Here is a 16531-nt window from a genome sequence, read left to right on the forward strand (position 1 = left end):
GAAAAAGAAATTACTAGTAAAATATGCTGGAACATACACTGGATACAGAGTAGGATTTTGCAACCAGAAGAACTGTATTAATTTAAAAAAAAAAAAAAAAAAGAGAGAGAAAGAAGAGAAGAGAAGCTAAATGGTACAAAGGGCAAGGGACAAACACAAACTACTTGTTTCTTTTGTCTCGTGAAGAATAAGATGCCCAAGAGCAGGATGCCCCCACCCACCAGCCAATACTTTGGCCTTTGCACAGTTCTCCTCCCACCTGCCCCAAAGAGAAAGGAATAAAACACAAATGGAGCATGTAGAGGTACTGCCTGGAAGGGTTAATTTCATTTTGCTACTGCAGGCTGAGGAGAGGAAAAGGTTTTAAGGAAGCCTTTGCTATGGATGACTTCCTTTCCACAGCAAAGTTTGCTGACAACTGCTCAGAAATACAACTGGCGCTAACACTTTATAGTGTGGGTATTGACATTTTATTTTTTAAAAAGGCAAAAAAAAAAAAAAAAAAGAATACATCATTTCAGTGATTGGAAATGTGTAGGAAGTTACATATTTCAAGGAGTTTACACATTAAAGAAATTCTTTTGAAGCCTGTTTCTTTAACGCATTGCCATGGGACCAACAAATTCTTTCACAACTGATACTGCTTGTTTCAAATACTCTGTATGGCATTGTGATCACCAGAGATCCTCTGGCACACCAGCACTGCTAGTATAGGAGGTGCCTGAACTCAGGCTCTCATCAGAAATAATGTGTTAAGAGTGCTGTGAGTGCCAGAGATGCCCCAGCAATTCTGCAAGGTAGAAAACAAAATGCTCCAACAGCACAGTTCCGTGATCTAATGCTATCCTGGGAAAATCCAACAGTATCTCAAAGCTGTCAGAGAACAGGCAGTTCCCACACATCTTTAAATTAACTTAACTCATCCCAATCCTGGTATGTGGTAACAGCTTTTTAAGGAGTGCGTTTATATATCTCTATTAAAAAAAAAATACTATTGTGAAATTTACATGAACACACACAACTTTAACAACACCACATTTTCAGTGGAACTTGGCTATTAGCTGCTTGCAGTATATATACAAAGCTGATTAATTGGAAAGGCTGCTACAGGGAGCCAAGCTTTCTTTCCAGGTTATCCCCAATGAAAACAAGAATTTCCTATTTTATATTCCATGAGTTGGCAATATTAAAAATTGTGATCAAAACACCAGGGTGCAGTGGCTTGTAAACATTTTGTCTTAGTATTCTATTAAAATCCAGTGCATTCTCACTTTCCGCTCTGACATTATGGATCAAATGGATTGATATGATCTTCTGGGAGCTCACGGGAAATATGAAAGGATTAGCCAATTAAAATCTTTTAGACAAGTCCATTCCTGGTGTCAAGTCATTGACTTCAGAGCAACACCAAGCATGGATTTGATCCATCATAGAATCACAGGGAGTTTTTTTCAAGGATGTTGTATTTTCTATTTAATGCTAAAACAACAAAATAATTATATTTTGCATGGTCCCCACTCTGCAGCAGATGGGGACACAGGTTTGGAGGGAAGCAGTTTGCCAAACTCACAGGCCAGGCCACCAATTTAGCCCAGGAGATCCCAAGTTCCTGAACATGAGGCCTGTGCCAGAGGTGTTGGATAGCAATGCCCACTTCTCTCCTGACTCCTACAGTCCTCAAGCCCCTTTTAGTAGGGAAAGATTACACGATACTGCATATGGGGAAAAGGCTCACAGGAAAGTGTCTAAAGCAAATGCATCAGGGATATAAAAAAAAAAGCTATAATATCTCAAGACAGGAAAAAAACTCTTCCTGTTGTTCTTGAAGCTCTTCTCAACTCCTTCCTCCTCTTGGCCAACTGCAGTCCTGAGTAATGAATGTCTGCCAGACCTGGGTGGCAGCTTCCTCAGACCCTTTCCTTGTGCTTCACATTGGCCAATTTGACTGTTTCCTGATCAGAGGCAGGTGGAGAAGGCTCATCGTGGCATCCAATCATCAGCTGATAGACCATCACTCCAGCAACAGCCCCAAGGAAAGGAGCAACAATTGGAACCCACCACCACTGCTTACCAGTCCTGGAAAACACAAAGGAAATGCTCAGGGTTAACAATTGCAGATGAGGCATTAGGATACTTTTGTCTGGATATGGAACAATGAAAGATCTAGCTGCAAGTCAATGGGGATATTTGGAGGCATAAGACAACAGCAACCCTGTGTCCACCACAACACCCAAGACAGAAGTTGCCTCTTGCTGCAAGTTCTGGTGACAAGCATTTCAGAACAGCTGCTTCCAGGTCTTCCAAAATTGTTTCCCCACAAAGAAAGGAGAGAAATCATTGCAGTGTCTGAACTTGGCACCTTCACTTCATTCCCACTACTTGCAGGAAAGCATCTCTTGACAGCACATAAGCCTGTATTGTTCATGACTTAATTGTTTTCAGTTATAACAAAATCCAATTATAACAAAGGTCTTACATTTCCTACCAATAAAAAAAAATAATAATACATAAGATTATGTTCAAGGTGCGCTTGGACTTCTCATAGATGCTCTGAGGTTTCATCCCTGGTAGCAAAATTAAGTAATTTGCTGGGAACTGCCCTACGTGTATGATTTCTTAAGAAGCAGCAGAGCAGTGTCTTTTTAAAAATGTCTATATGGTCCAGAGATACCTCATGGGTGCTAAGACTTTCTGTGATGCCAGAAGTACTACCTAATTGGACTTATAATTGTTTTTTCCCCTTGATGCCTGAAGTCTTCATCAGCAAGCACTTACCAGAACACTTCAGAGCCCCAACCAGCAATGGCTGTGAAGAGACGAGGGCCAAAGTCCCTGGCAGGGTTGACAGCATAGCCAGAGTTGAAGCCCATGGAGGTTCCAATAACAAGGACAACAAAGCCAACTGTGAAAGCTTCCAGACCCGTGGGGACAGGGTTGTTGTAGGGATCCACAATAGCCAAGACACAAACAATCAGGGAGGCAGTGCCAATGAACTGGGAAGGAAGGGAAAAAAGAAAAAAAAAAGAATTTATTCCAGGCTGATCTTTTAACTAAGTTACTTAATACCTATGAAATTCCATGATTTTATGATTTGTTCTCTAAAGAGCTGCACTAAGTCATCCCATGGCATTATCAGACACCACCCTATTGGGAAAGGACAGTGGAGCTCACTCCTAGCAGCTGACAAGCTCCATCATACCTACACCTTCTTCCCTACCCACAGGAGAGCTATGAATAACCATCCAAGCAGCCAAAAGTATCTGAAGACATCTTCCTGAACCTGCCTCCAAGCTGCCATAGCCAAGCAGCTGCTCTACCTTTGTGGTTGGTGGCAACTTCAGGGAGGAGAGAGACCCTTCCAACACCAGCCAGCACCCCACAGCCACTTGACCTCTGGGTCATGCAACAACCACAGCAGTGCAATGGGAGTGAGGAAGAGACATCCTTCAGGAGCTGAGACCAAGTTATGTCCTTTTCACTGGTGTCCTGGCAAGCGTTGGGTCTAACACTGCTTAGTGCCTTTACGACAAGCTTTCTTGCTTTAAGTCTTTCCAACGTTCACCTTCCTATGGGCTGGTGAGGTACCCATAGAGAAAGGATCTTGGAGCCAATCTCTCTCCTCTTGAAACTGCAATTCATTCTCTAATCAAATGAGAGGCCCAGAACCACCCCAGAAGATACCCCTTCAAATTCTGGCATCCTCCCAGCACGCTCTTACCTGGTCAAAGAATCCATTCACAATGTTCAGATGCTGAGATGGGTAGGTGGCAAAGATACCAGCAGTGGCATTCTGTCCCGTTACGTACAGCTGGTTGCTGCCAAAAGCCCAGATGGCATCTGGAGGTGGGGAAAAGGCAACAGAGTTAGAGCCCAAAAAAGAAACACTAATCCGAATCCTAATTCCTCCCACAAGGTGCTTAAACATCTGTGGTGCTACAGAAGTCATAACAGATATAGTAATGGACCTGATCTGCAGCAAATTTGATTTGGGCTAATCTTGCCATTTCCTCTAAGCCAATAAGCCAATACTTTCACCTCTTGGGGCCATCTCATAGAGCAGTTGCCCCCTCATCTACTGCTGTATAGAAGCTGGATAACTACCCTAAGCAGGTTGTATAGGTCCCCTCCATGGTCAGTTAAGAGAAAAAATAGATGCTCATCCCTATTGTAGGCAGCTAGTTAGGATGGGGTTAGTTCTTTTCTGCAGAGAATCTGACTTCAGCCCACCAAATTCTGGAACACTGCTTAGCTCTAACATCCATTAAATTCTGAGCAATGGTAAGTGCTGATTGCTTTTACTTGTTTACGTTACACAATTACAGCCATACTGCTTTGTTTGGAATTAGCGGCATTAAACCTTTTCCTGATCAGCACAAAGAGTGTTCAGTTCTCATCCATTGAATATTGTTGTATTGAGGAGCACCGTGAAAGAGGAATAGACTTATGAGGAACTGGATTTCTGGGATGTTTTCCAAGATGTACAATCACCCTGATAAGGGCTGCCAAAGCTGCTAGAAGTCCAATTGTCTCACACTAGCATCCATACAATGCAGAAAAATTCAGGTGAAGTTTATCTTGTTCTTTTTTTTTTTTGACAAGGGGAGTAAAATGGCTCTGGAACAATGCCCAGATATAAAGTCTCTATTACTACTACTGTTTCATCAACATTTCTGGAAGATCTGTTTTAATCTGGATAATAGACACGTACTTGCACATATAGACTATCTGCACTTACCATAGTAGAGACCAAAGACTATGCCAGCTCCCAGGAAAGCTCCAAGAGTCTGGGCCAGGGCATAAATTGGCAGCTTGATCCAGGGCTCCCGGGCCAAGAAGCACATGGCAAAAGTGACAGCAGGGTTCAGGTGTCCACCTGCAGAAAGATTGGAGGTTAGTGCACTTTTGAAAGCAGAACTTGGGTCCCAGAGCTGAGCCAGGGCACACCAGACTCCAAACCATCACCACATAGGAAAAGTGCAGTTCTCTATGACTACACACCAGTTGTCACAAGTGAATTCCAGCCACCACAAAGCCACAACGTACCTGACACTTGTCCTGAGATCAAAATGCCAAGCATCACAGCGAAGCCGAAGGCCAGGTTAACAGTCAGGAATCCTCCATGAGACCCTCTGCTGAGCACAACCTGAGCAACAGAGCCACAGCCAAACAACTGGAGAAAAAAAAAAAATAGAGAGAGATTGAAGTTAGCCTCTGTCTCACATCAGGGCCTGCTGCTGACTGACACCCTTGACTGCTCTGCTCACACCTGTATGCACCACTGAAGGCCTCAGGTCAAGGATGAGCTGTAAAACTTCAACCCCCAGTCATCATAACCAGGGATAATAGGGAAGGAGAAAGGACACAAGGCAAGTCTGACACCTGGCTGGGGGAACTGAAACAAGGACCAAAAAGTCTGAAGAAAGATCAGCCTACAGCTCACATCCCTAAGAGGCTGAACATCTTTATCCAAACATCTCATTTTTAGGCAGCTAAAGGTAGGCAAGGTAGGTTGCCTCCTATGGCAAAATTATGTAGGAAAGGACCAGGATAACACAGTTGGCCTGTCCCTACAGTACCAATGTGCATCAAGCACTTAGGGCAACAAAAGTTACTTCTGTTGGGTGACAAGGGGTGTTGCCTAATAGCTAAAAGAGGCACATGCTCATGCTCAAAGACGTGCTCTTAATGGGTGATTCTTGTGTTCCCAACCACATTCAAAAGCCATGCTTCTTATGCTCATCCTTAACAACCCAGGCTAATTTCCCCAGGTGGTTCAGTTCATCACTCAACCAGCTGGATGCCTTCTGCCTGGCCGAGTCTTTGCACTACCTACCATGTACTTTAAGGGGCCCTAGTCCTGACCTTCTCTTTGCTTGTATCTTCCTCTGACTCTGCCTGAACTGGTTCTCAATGTGTACCACATATCACTTCACCACCAGGTACTTTGAGTGTCCTTAAACAAGGACAGGGATTAGAGCTTGCTCCTGGCCTGCTCCCAGAGGACAGAGATCCTCCAGGTTAGGCATATAAGCTTTCCTTACTTCTACTGAATATGTGCCCATATCTACCCACCCATCAAGTCTTTCTGCTTCTGTAAACTCCATCATTTTAGAATTGCTCAATTGCCACACAGACAGCATCTGCTCCTAGGAGAGAAGCCACCGAATAGGGACTGGGAGGCAGGGGTGGATCTCTTCATCTCTCCTGCCAACGCTGGACATGCTGTTGAGCAACACTCACCCCAGAGGAAAGGCAAAGCCAAAACACAGCTAACTCATCCCCTGATAACTGATGAATTACTAACAAAGCAAACACTGCACTCAGCCTGCTGGGAAAGGGACGGCCAGATAGGCTGGAGGCGAACTCACAAGGTGGACACTGCACGCAGGGACCTCCTGACAGGGAGCCAGGTCCCCAACACAGGATTTTGTGTAGAAAGAACAAAGGAACCTGCAGAACTTGCTAGTTAACAGGAGGTGACATCCAGCACTGCTCTCTACTGGGTGCAATCAGAACAGCCCCTGCAATGTCCCAACCCCAAGATTCCCCACTGGAAAGCCAGGGCAGGGAAGATGCCTGGCTGAAGGCAAAAAGTCTTGTTTGTTGTGCAGCAAATAGCCATCATTGCTAGCCATGTCCAAGCTACTGAGGGGAACAAGTAAATACTGACTAATGACCAGGGTGACATCTGTTCCTTCTTTTACCCCAGAGGAGCCCCAGCACACTTCAGTCAGAGGTTTGGACAGAGTTTTTGGCTATGGTGTTCACCTCTAAGGCCACAAAGCAAGCACATCAGTCTGACCAGGGAAGGATGAGCCCACAAAAAGATGCACTGGGCATCTGAGTTTGGCAGGGTTGGCCCCAGTTTATTCTTATTGGTGAAGGTATTTGTGTTATTCATGCTGAAAGAACTGGCAGTTCTGCAAGTGGATGGTGGTTGGCTCGTTAGCCACATATCTTTTAGTCACAGAAACCACAGAGTAAAGTTCCCCACCCTGCCATCCACCACCTCATTTACCCACAAAGGTCTTCTCTCAACCTGGAAGAGTTCCAGCTCTGCCATTTCTCAAGAGGTTATTCCCCACCCTTCTCTCCCATCCATCCTACACCTTGCAATCCTTCTCCAGCTTTTCTGCAGGAAAGAGTCTATGGGCCATGCAAAAACACCTTCAGGCCACATCACGGGAGCATTACAACTGTTTATCAGATGAGCCGTGAGCAACAACAGGAAACCTAACCCTAAGCAGATTTAAAAAAAAAAAAAAAAAAAGGGTAGGGTGATATTTATGAACAAGTTTGAACTTCAGTATGCTTGTGTGCAATTCTGTCCCCTACCAATGAAGTCCTTTAAGCACAAATACGTTTTTATTCATGACATCCAATGACAGCACTTGAACTTTAAGAATTCATTCAAATGATGCTCATCCTTGCTCTTGTGGCTCTTGGGTTTACCTTATAGCATCTGGCACAGTCCATCAGCACTCAGCAGCAGTCAGTGGTACACCTTCACAAGCTAGGTGTAGCCTTCACACAAGCCGTACCATGCAGTTATGTTGTCTGGAGGGATGCAGCTTGATGCATTTACAGACACAGAAGTTAAAATAACTATCATCATGTCTGTGCAAACTACGTTTACCTGGAGTGGGATTTTTTTTTGACTTTCCTGTTTAAGTCTGGGCAGGACAAACCCCACTGCCACAATGAAACTATTTTATCTTTTCGTATATTCTTTCAAGACTCCTAAAGAGGCATCGGTGACAGACACAACGCCTGGAGCACACACTGTCACTGTGGTCTGCCATGCTGCTCAAGGGGACAGAAATCAGACCAAGTTTACAACCCTGTGGCAGCGTTTGTCATGATCCACTTTTCCAAATCCTTGCCCTGCCAGGTTCCTATTATTTTGTTGTGGTAGTGACAAAACTTAATCACAACAATTTCCACTTCCTCTATACGTTAATTTTCCCTCCAATTCCCTCTCCCAAACCATAAAACACAGGATACCCTCACCATTCTTTTTTTTTTTTCTTTTTTTTTTACAAAAAAAAAGTCTTAAGTCTTCTTTTTTAAATACTTAGAAGTTCAGGAGCAGTTAGTTTGAATTGAAAGGAAAAAAGGTGAAACAAACAAAAAAAAAAAAGTCAGCATTTATCTGATTTATCTGTTGTTTTTTTTTTTAAAGTGCTTTAAGTCCATGCAATGGATGTAAAAGTCCTTAGTCAATATTCAACCCCTATGGTCAGGAGATAGCAGTGCACACCCCAGGGGAGATGATCCCTCACTCTCAGGATTTTAATAACCTGCTGCAACCATGCTGATTTTACATTACAGGAAAACATCCCAACCAACAGAAAGCCAGGTTAGTTCCCCACATGGCACGGTGTGCAGCAGTCAGCTGTTATATCCCTGTGAGCCACTAGGCAAGCTCAAAAGCAATTTTTTAAGTGCTAATAAAATGATTGCAACAAGCCATTACTCTGATGTATTAAAGCTACTCTCCTAGGAAGTGAGGTCACTGCACCCATTAACCAGGCTAATGGAAGCCAGCTCCCTAATTTCATCTCACTGGCTGAGGCAGATCTCATGGTTTCACTGCCAGCAGGGAGGATTCTCCCTCAGAGGCTGATCCAACTCCTTGCACTGCAGAAAATGAACAGGAGCCCACCACCTTCTGCAGTGAGTTCAAGGGTGAAGGGGCTGCACAAGGAAGGGGGCAGCCAGTGGCAGCAGCAAATAATAATAATATAACAGGAGACGTGGCAGGTTGCTGGGTGTAGCTTCATACCCAGGGAAACCAAACCTCCCTGTGTCCAGGGCACGTGAGGCTTTGTCACCTCGGGTGGCAAACACCCCGTCTTCTCCCTGGCTAGGGACAAAAAAGGCCTGGAGTTAGTCACAGCTGGTATGAAGGAACCTTGGAGGACAAAAAAATATGTTGAAAGAGCTAATGAAGATGTGAGGCCACCTGGGTTCACAGACAGCTCGTGTTCAAAGCAGTTCTGTAGGTGAACTCAGGAGGGTAGCGCCCGATGCCTCCCTGCACAGCGGCCACATTCCCTCCCTCGCTTGCCCTCTCCCTCCTTTGTCAGTGCTCTTTCACGCCTCCAGGTGCAATGCCTGGATGCATTTGTACTTGGACTTCAGACAGACTGATCTCTAAATCAAGATGGAAAAGTTTCGTTTGCATAGCCCAAGAGGAGTAGTGTTGCCCAAGCTGCAACTCTCCTCTTCGGCTAGCAAACAAACCAGGGATTAGGCAAGGATCCCGCTGTAAGTCTACCCTAATCACCTTGGTGGATGCAAAAAATGTTGCTCAGCCCTCGCTGCCCTCTGGTTAGGTGGGGGAGGCACCAGAAGGGCAGTCATTCCCAGGGGATGCTCTAAAGGAAAGCTATTGATGGAAGATTTTAAGGGTCAGAGACCCCTTTCTTCATACTAGGGTGGAACTCAAAACCTAGGGCTTTCCCAAAGTCCTCCCAAGGAGTTCCCTGCAGCTCAGTGTGAGACTGGGTTAAGACACTGCAAACCCCAAATGTGGCCTCTTACTGCCCTCCCTGTGTAGTGGGGTGGATCACACAGCCAGAGGGACCTCCACCAGCCACAGGGACAGTGCGAGGAGCACCATTCATGCCCTTACTTGTAATCTCTCTCAAACAGATGGGTCACCATTTAAAGTTTGCAAAGCAGGGGAGAAACATCAGATCCCACAGTTTGGCTTCTTGTCCAGCACAGCTGGAGCCAGCCTGGGCAGAAAAGGGCCGAGGTGGATGGTCTGTAATGTTACAGCTCTCTTCATCACCAGCTGTCTCAGAGCCAGTTGGGGCAGCAGGACTTGAGAGATAAGAGGGAGTCTGAGGGGAGCTGCACCATACACGCACCATGTGCTATGATAACGCTGCTCAGAGATGGATAGAGACCGCTCTCAGCACACACCAAAAAAAAATAAAGAAAAAAAAAAAAAAGCAGCCAACAGTGGAGGATTTGGGCATTAGTGAGGAAACTTGTTATTTTAGCTTGTTTCCCCCCATACACATTGAAGCAAGAACACATTGTGATATTCCTGATGCCCCTCAGATCAGGAGGCTTCAGCTCTCAGGAAGACATGGGTTTTCACAGGGTTGGGCATTGTTGGGGGAAAGCGGCCTCCCACCAAATAATTACCACCCCCACCTCCCCCACCCCCCCAAAAAAAAAAAAAAAAAAAAAAAACCTCCAAGTGCTACAAGCTGGCTTTAAGAAAATAGGCACAAATCAAACAAGAACACTGGGAAATGCTGTGCCACCCTGGATGGCTGTGGCATGAGCAGCACAGACTTTAAGCTTTGCACTGCCAACAGTTTAATGAGGTTCCCCCAGCCTTGATCATCCCAACTACTTTGCTATTTTGGTTTCTGTGGTCCGCAGCACACTCATCCCCCAGAAAGCTCCCACCTGGCCACAAAGCCAGGACAGCCTGAATGAAAAGCTATTAGGAGTAGTTCTGTTCTTTCCTCATGCCTCAGCAGCAGTGAATCATAGTTAGTCCAATTTGGAAATCAGTTACAGCAGCAAGTTACTTCTCTTGCAAATGTAAAAACCTAACAGAGCCACCTTTGGTATTTACAGCCAGCAGAGCAAAGCAAACAGACCCAGCCTTTAAGGAAAGCACAGAGACTTGCCACTGGAAATCTCGCTTTAGCGAGTTGCTACAGCAATAACACAAACAGCAAGTCACTCGGAAAATGCCTTCAGCATTTGCTTTGCTTAACCACTGCCAGCAAGGGGTGCTTCCGACACAGCTATAAAGTTCAAAACTAATGTACCATTCAGAAAGTATATTTTGAAGGGGGGGAGGAAGGAAGAGGATCGTCTTAATTATCAAAGGAAACAGAATCAGCATTGCCATTTCTGTAGCAGGAGGGACACCAGGCACAGAGTGCAACTCTGTTGTGCAAGGTGCTGTGATCTGCGAAAGCTGCTTGCAAGTGGAGAGCACCTCGCCTTTGCACTTTTTAGGGTTTGGCTGCTTATCTGGATTATTTTTATCTTAAAAAAAAAAAAAAAAAAAAAAAAAAAAAAAAAAAAAAAAAAAAGTACTTCTAGATCACGTTCTGCTTCCTTTACAACCCCTTCAAAAATAAGAATCAATCACCAGGTTGATAGGCTGATTCTTACCAAGAAATAAACTTTGCAGGGGCCTGAAAAGCTTTTGCTCTAGAAGAGCTTTAAAGAGTTGCAGTTATGCAAGTGAGTGAGGGAGGAGAGAAGGAGCTGAAGCCATGCCAATATCTACGGTGGGACAAGTTTTACATTACACAGTGCAATCTCAAGTAAGCTGCAAACTTTAAACAGTCTCACTCCCTCTGGGGTCAGGAAGTTGACTTCAGTGTGAATAGTACCAAGCCTTAAATCCATCCTCAATACTGCTCAGTTCTAATATATTCATCATCTGTGAATGGATCTCTCCATGCATCCCATGGCTTTCCTCAGGTATTTATTCTCTGAAGCCCATAGCAGATGCTTACTGGGCTCAGATGCAGATCAATGCATTCACACCCAGCTCAGCCTGCTGGCAGGGCAGGCAGCAGGGACTATTGCAGGATACAAATGCTCATTTTCCCTCCAGGCAGACTCCAGATCTGTGTCCTGGGATTATGCAGCCTGAACCACAACCCAGATCCTCTGAAAAGGGAGAAAAATAGACAACTTCAAGGCCCTTTATGTTCCAGGTAGCTGATAAAAGAGACACAGGGGGATATGGGTGATAGGAAGCAAGAAAAAAGTGACTTTTCATATTAAAAGAAATAAAATCTCAAAGTCGCACTTCATTACCAGAAGAATTGACTAGGACAGCACCAAGGGATTCACTTCCCCGTTTGCATACCCTGTTTCTGCCTGCTGTCAGCCAGGCAGTGTTTGCCATGCCTGGGATTTTTCCATTTCTCCCACCACCCACCCCGATTTCTCCCATATGGGCACAGAGCTCTCACAGCCCTTCGTCCCCAGCATGGGAGCCGCAGGAGATCCCAGGTCACTCCTACAAGATCTGTGCACAAACACGAAGCATGGTGCTCCCAGGGGCTGTCCCTGGCTGAGGGGCACTAATTTTAGAAGCTGGTTGTGATTTTGGGCCAAACCCTTCCATGCTCTGAGCACATCCCGACTCCTCTCTGCCTCACAGCAGCAAGGCTGTAGGGACAAGTTGTAGCAGTTGGAAGAAAGAATAACTTTTTTTTTTTTTTTCAACCACAAGCCTTTCTGGATTCATTCACATGACTAAAGGCTTGCCTTATTTTTCCACCAATACTAACTTGGCTATCAGGAGACATTCTTCCTCTCCACAAACACCACCTTGCTTCTATCCTGAGACTAAGCGCAGCAACATCAGTGATCCACAAACAGCAGCTTTCTGCTGGTTACTTTCCTATCAGCTTCTACACACCTTAATCCAAGTAACCCTTCCCTAAGGAACCAGTAGGCTTGCAAGTCACCAGAGCTAGGTTAATCTGGAGAGAAAGCCATTGCACTGTGTAAAGCTGCTTTCTTTCAGGAGTATTAGCATTTTATGGTCTCACATCAGATTCAGTAGTCCCCTCTTCTTCATCAGGAAAGCACATGCTATGAAAGCATAAGACAGTTTGTCCCCAGGAGGGCAGGCAGCTTCGTCAAACCTTCCTCTGCTTTTGGCCCCTCCAACTATCAGTGTTTTCCCCAAACAACCCTGCTATCAGTTACAGCAAGAGGTAACCACGCTGTCGCTCCACAGAAGCCTGGAGGACTGCTCTGGATCCCCACCACTTCAGATGAAGTTTTTGCCTCTCAGCTCTAAGAAACCCACCCCACTTTATTCTTCATACCCCATCCCTTTGGGAACCAAGCACTACAACAGGCAGAAGAGTTACGTTGCCATTCAGCACTTAGAAAAACACATGGAGCGACAGCTCAGCACTGCCACGCACACAGGATCAGCCGCCAGCAAGGGCTGCCCTGGTGGCATGCAGAACCACTGATAAGGCTTGAGGGACTTGCAGCAGAGAAAAACACTGCAACACTAAGTTCTGGCTTCTCCATAGGATGTGCAGAGAAAACAAAGCAAGGAAAAAGCTTTCGCTGCCTGGGTGATAATAGTTGTACTATTTCAGTGCCAGGAAAATATTCCAGGGCCGAGAGGGAAAGGAAGTTTTGCACGATCTCCAGGAAAACTCCTGCTCTCACACGGAGCCTGCTCTGCTCCCTGCATTCCACAGGCACAGCTAAGCCCCCCAGCACCTGCCACGCACTGTAGAGCCCACCCTTTGCCAGCCACCCTAAAGCTCACCCTACAGCAACTTGCATGAGCTTTTCCCTGCTCTACAGATAAGGACTTCTCCTCTAGAGCCCACGGGGCAGGCTGCACTGGAGCTGGGCTCATCCACGGGACAAATCCCAGCAGCAGCACAGCCCCTTTGCCAGGACGGTGTCCCCCCACCAGGATGGTGTCCGCTTCACCCCAGCACAGACTTACCACCAGGATCAGGGTCCCCAAGCACTCAGCCAGAGCTTGACGCACTAATTTGTTTCTGATCCTCAGGTGCTCCTCGATAGTGGCGAGAACATCCTTTTGCCTTCCCATCGCAGCAGAGGTGTCCTTCCAGCAGTGTCAGGGAACGGCAGCAGCTGACACAGCCTCAGCAAGGTTTCTTCCCCAGCAGAGCTGCCTTTGCTTATAAATAAGTTTGCGATGCCTGACACACCTCCCAGTGACCACACCCCTTCCACCCTCTTCAAAACCCTTTTTTCTCCTCCTTTTCAGCATGAGGCAGACCAAGCTGTTTTCTTCACTTTCTATATTGCTCACATAGTTGAGCGAAAGATTCAGGACTTTCAGAAGATGGAAGAATTAAAGGTGGCAAAGATGTCCTGCCCCAAACCCTTTTATTTCACCACCTAGTGTGTGGGGCTGTAGCTTCTTCTCTTCAGCTGAAGTCCAAAAGCTGGCTGAACAAAAAACATCGTTGCCCATTTGTGTGATCACAGCACCCTGCTTCCAGCTCACTTTTCCTCCCAAGCCCACCAGGGGATGGCAAAGGCTCTGCTGCCCCTAATTCAGAGGCCGTGGAGGTTTTTGCAGCAGAGCAGTGGGGCAGGAGGGTTGGTGCCTGTAGCTGTGCTGTGGGACGGGGCCAGGCACCTTCTGCCCCAGTAACCCCCCCACCAGCAGCTGGTGTCCAGAGCAAGGCCAGGTCTGCCCCATCTCCCCTCCCCAGCTGAAGGATTGTGGCTGGGTCCAAAACATTGGTGACATTACAGCTTCCCCCTCACAAGGCTCTGCAAGCACATTTTCATCCCAGTCCCCATGAAAGAAAAAAAAAATCCACAAGAGGTCCCCAGCACGGCCTCAGCAAGGAGACCACCGACTCACTGAGCCGACTCACTCATCGACCGTCACTGCCTCCTTGTTCTCAGTGACATCCTGCATCATCCCGGGCTGATTTTATGAGACCACCTGAATGAAAAGCTGTCCCAGTCCTTAACATCTGGAGCTGCTGCCAGGACATGTGCCACTTGCGGCATCTGGTTTCTGTTAAGCCAGCAATAAAAATTCCCCGGGCTCTTTGACTCTGCGGGGCTTGACGTAGCACAGCAGGATGAATGAGCAGAGCTGAGGGGACCCCTTTCCCGGATTTGTTCCCTCACCTCCTCTGCAAAGCCACAGATTGCCAGCTCTTCCTCCTATGTAACCATCAACTTTCCCCCTGTAAAAGCACGGCTCTCCAATGTGGTGATGAATGGGCTTTTATTCCCTACAGAAGCCACAGCCAGCCCAAGGATCCAAGTCAGGAAAGCAGTTAGGAAAGCAATAACGTGTGGGGAATTGAATGCAGGGGAATATTTGGGTCCAAGTGCAATTACAAGGGATGGGAAACATCTCTCAGTATCTCAACATCTCTTGGGCCTGGGCCTGGTTTAGTAACACAAGCATCATTGGAGTCCTCCAAACTCCAGCAACATGGGGTTTGCAAACCAGCCCCAAGGACACCCACTTTTCCTTCCTCTCCCTCTCTCTCCCCATATCCCTCTCGTTGTGCATCATCCAAGCCATGGAGGACCCACAGCTGCACCTCTGCCTCCCCTCGTCCTGCACTTCCCATCTCCTTTATATTCCCCTCTGTCCTTTTCACCCTGACGTTGTCTGAAGCCACTGCAGCCAGAAGTGAAACCATGGTGCACTTCTGAGCTAACATCTTCTTTTCCACTTGTTGAGCCACTGGTGGGCAGGTGCTGTGGTGTATGTTTATAATTTATTTAGACTGGGTCATGGATCCTGTTCTTTCCCCATGGTGGGGACAGGGCCATAAGACTAGACCAATGCTGGGTGCGAGCCATAAGACCAGAGAGCCTGCTGAGGAGCAGGAGGGACGTGGAGATGCGATGTTCTCCAGATAAGCAGATATGTGTCTCCCAGAAGTGCAGCACCAGATCCCCACTGGCTACGAGTAAGAGTTGAGGGTACAGAAATTTCCTCATGGCTGGTGAAGGGAGGGGAGCTGTCTGGGCTCCCAGGATGATGATAGAAGATAGTGGTAGCACCAGCATCAAAGCTGGTGCTTGGAAAAGTCTAGACAGACGCGAGCCCAAGGAGCCGGGGTGGGGTGGGCGCTCTGACACCAGCTCCGTGGCTGACTCACTGCCCATTAATTACATGGCCTGACCCTGAGCAAAACCTTCACCTTTCCACACCTCAGCTTCTTCAGCAGTAAATTGGAGAGAGTGACAGTGGATTCCCTTCCCGGGGCGTCATGAGGGTGAATCACTGCAGCCCAAGACCCAGCGACTTAAACTGAGCAATGGGGACTTATGCAATTGCTTTCCCAAGAACCACGTTATTACCTACAAAGGAGCATGGGGAAGGGACCGTGATGCAATGCTGGGGAAGTGGAAGATCTTTTCAGAAGCAATAATTAATCAAAGTGTGAATAAGGGCTGAAAGGTGCCAATTCTGGAGCTTCTCCATGCCAAGGCAGGAATTGACCTGCCACACCGAGCAGCCGGACTCCAGGGACACGGGACCCAAGCACAAAACAACTGAAGATACGTGTCATCAGCTACAATTTTTCAAAGAAGACCATCTGATCTGTTACCTGGTGCACAAGGTACTGGCACCCATCCTCATGGTTAGCAGTCTGTGGGTCAGCAGGAGTAAACAAGGAAGGACACAGGAGTAGGACTGTGGTAGACCTTCAGTCTGGTAGACCCTCAGAGCTGTTGGCCTTTCCTCCTGTTGGGTGGACACAGCAAGATGTCCACACCTTTACCACTGCTTTGCACGGACATTCAAAGCCACAATTTCACAGCACAGGGGTTTGAACAAAGGAAATTTCCAAACCTCTGTCACAAGAACTCATGCCTCACCTCCTGGTGGTGGTGCCAAAGCTGTAGTCATTCACAGCATCAGGTGAACTAGAGTGAACTATCCTTATCTATCTGTACAGTGTCAAAAAACAAAGGAAAAAAAAAAAAAAAAAGGGCAATGTCACACTTTAATTTATGGAAAATACTGGTCCCCCCAGAG

At 46.6% G+C, this 16531-nt stretch overlaps 1 protein-coding gene across 1 annotated transcript; it reads right to left on the bottom strand.

Moving 5' to 3' along the window:
• Window positions 1-447: 447 nt before the first annotated feature.
• AQP3 (aquaporin 3 (Gill blood group)) lies at window positions 448-13679 on the bottom strand. The gene is made up of 6 exons (XM_068667187.1): window positions 13484-13679; window positions 5044-5170; window positions 4736-4873; window positions 3719-3837; window positions 2776-2993; window positions 448-2076 (listed from the first exon to the last, which is right to left on the bottom strand). Exons 1-6 carry the CDS (start codon window positions 13589-13591, stop codon window positions 1908-1910), a joined length of 879 nt encoding a protein of 292 aa, XP_068523288.1. The 5' UTR covers window positions 13592-13679; the 3' UTR covers window positions 448-1907.
• Window positions 13680-16531: the final 2852 nt, after the last annotated feature.

Source organism: Anas acuta, chromosome Z, assembly GCF_963932015.1.
Source record: "Anas acuta chromosome Z, bAnaAcu1.1, whole genome shotgun sequence".
In the NCBI taxonomy this organism is placed as follows: Eukaryota; Metazoa; Chordata; class Aves; order Anseriformes; family Anatidae; genus Anas; species Anas acuta.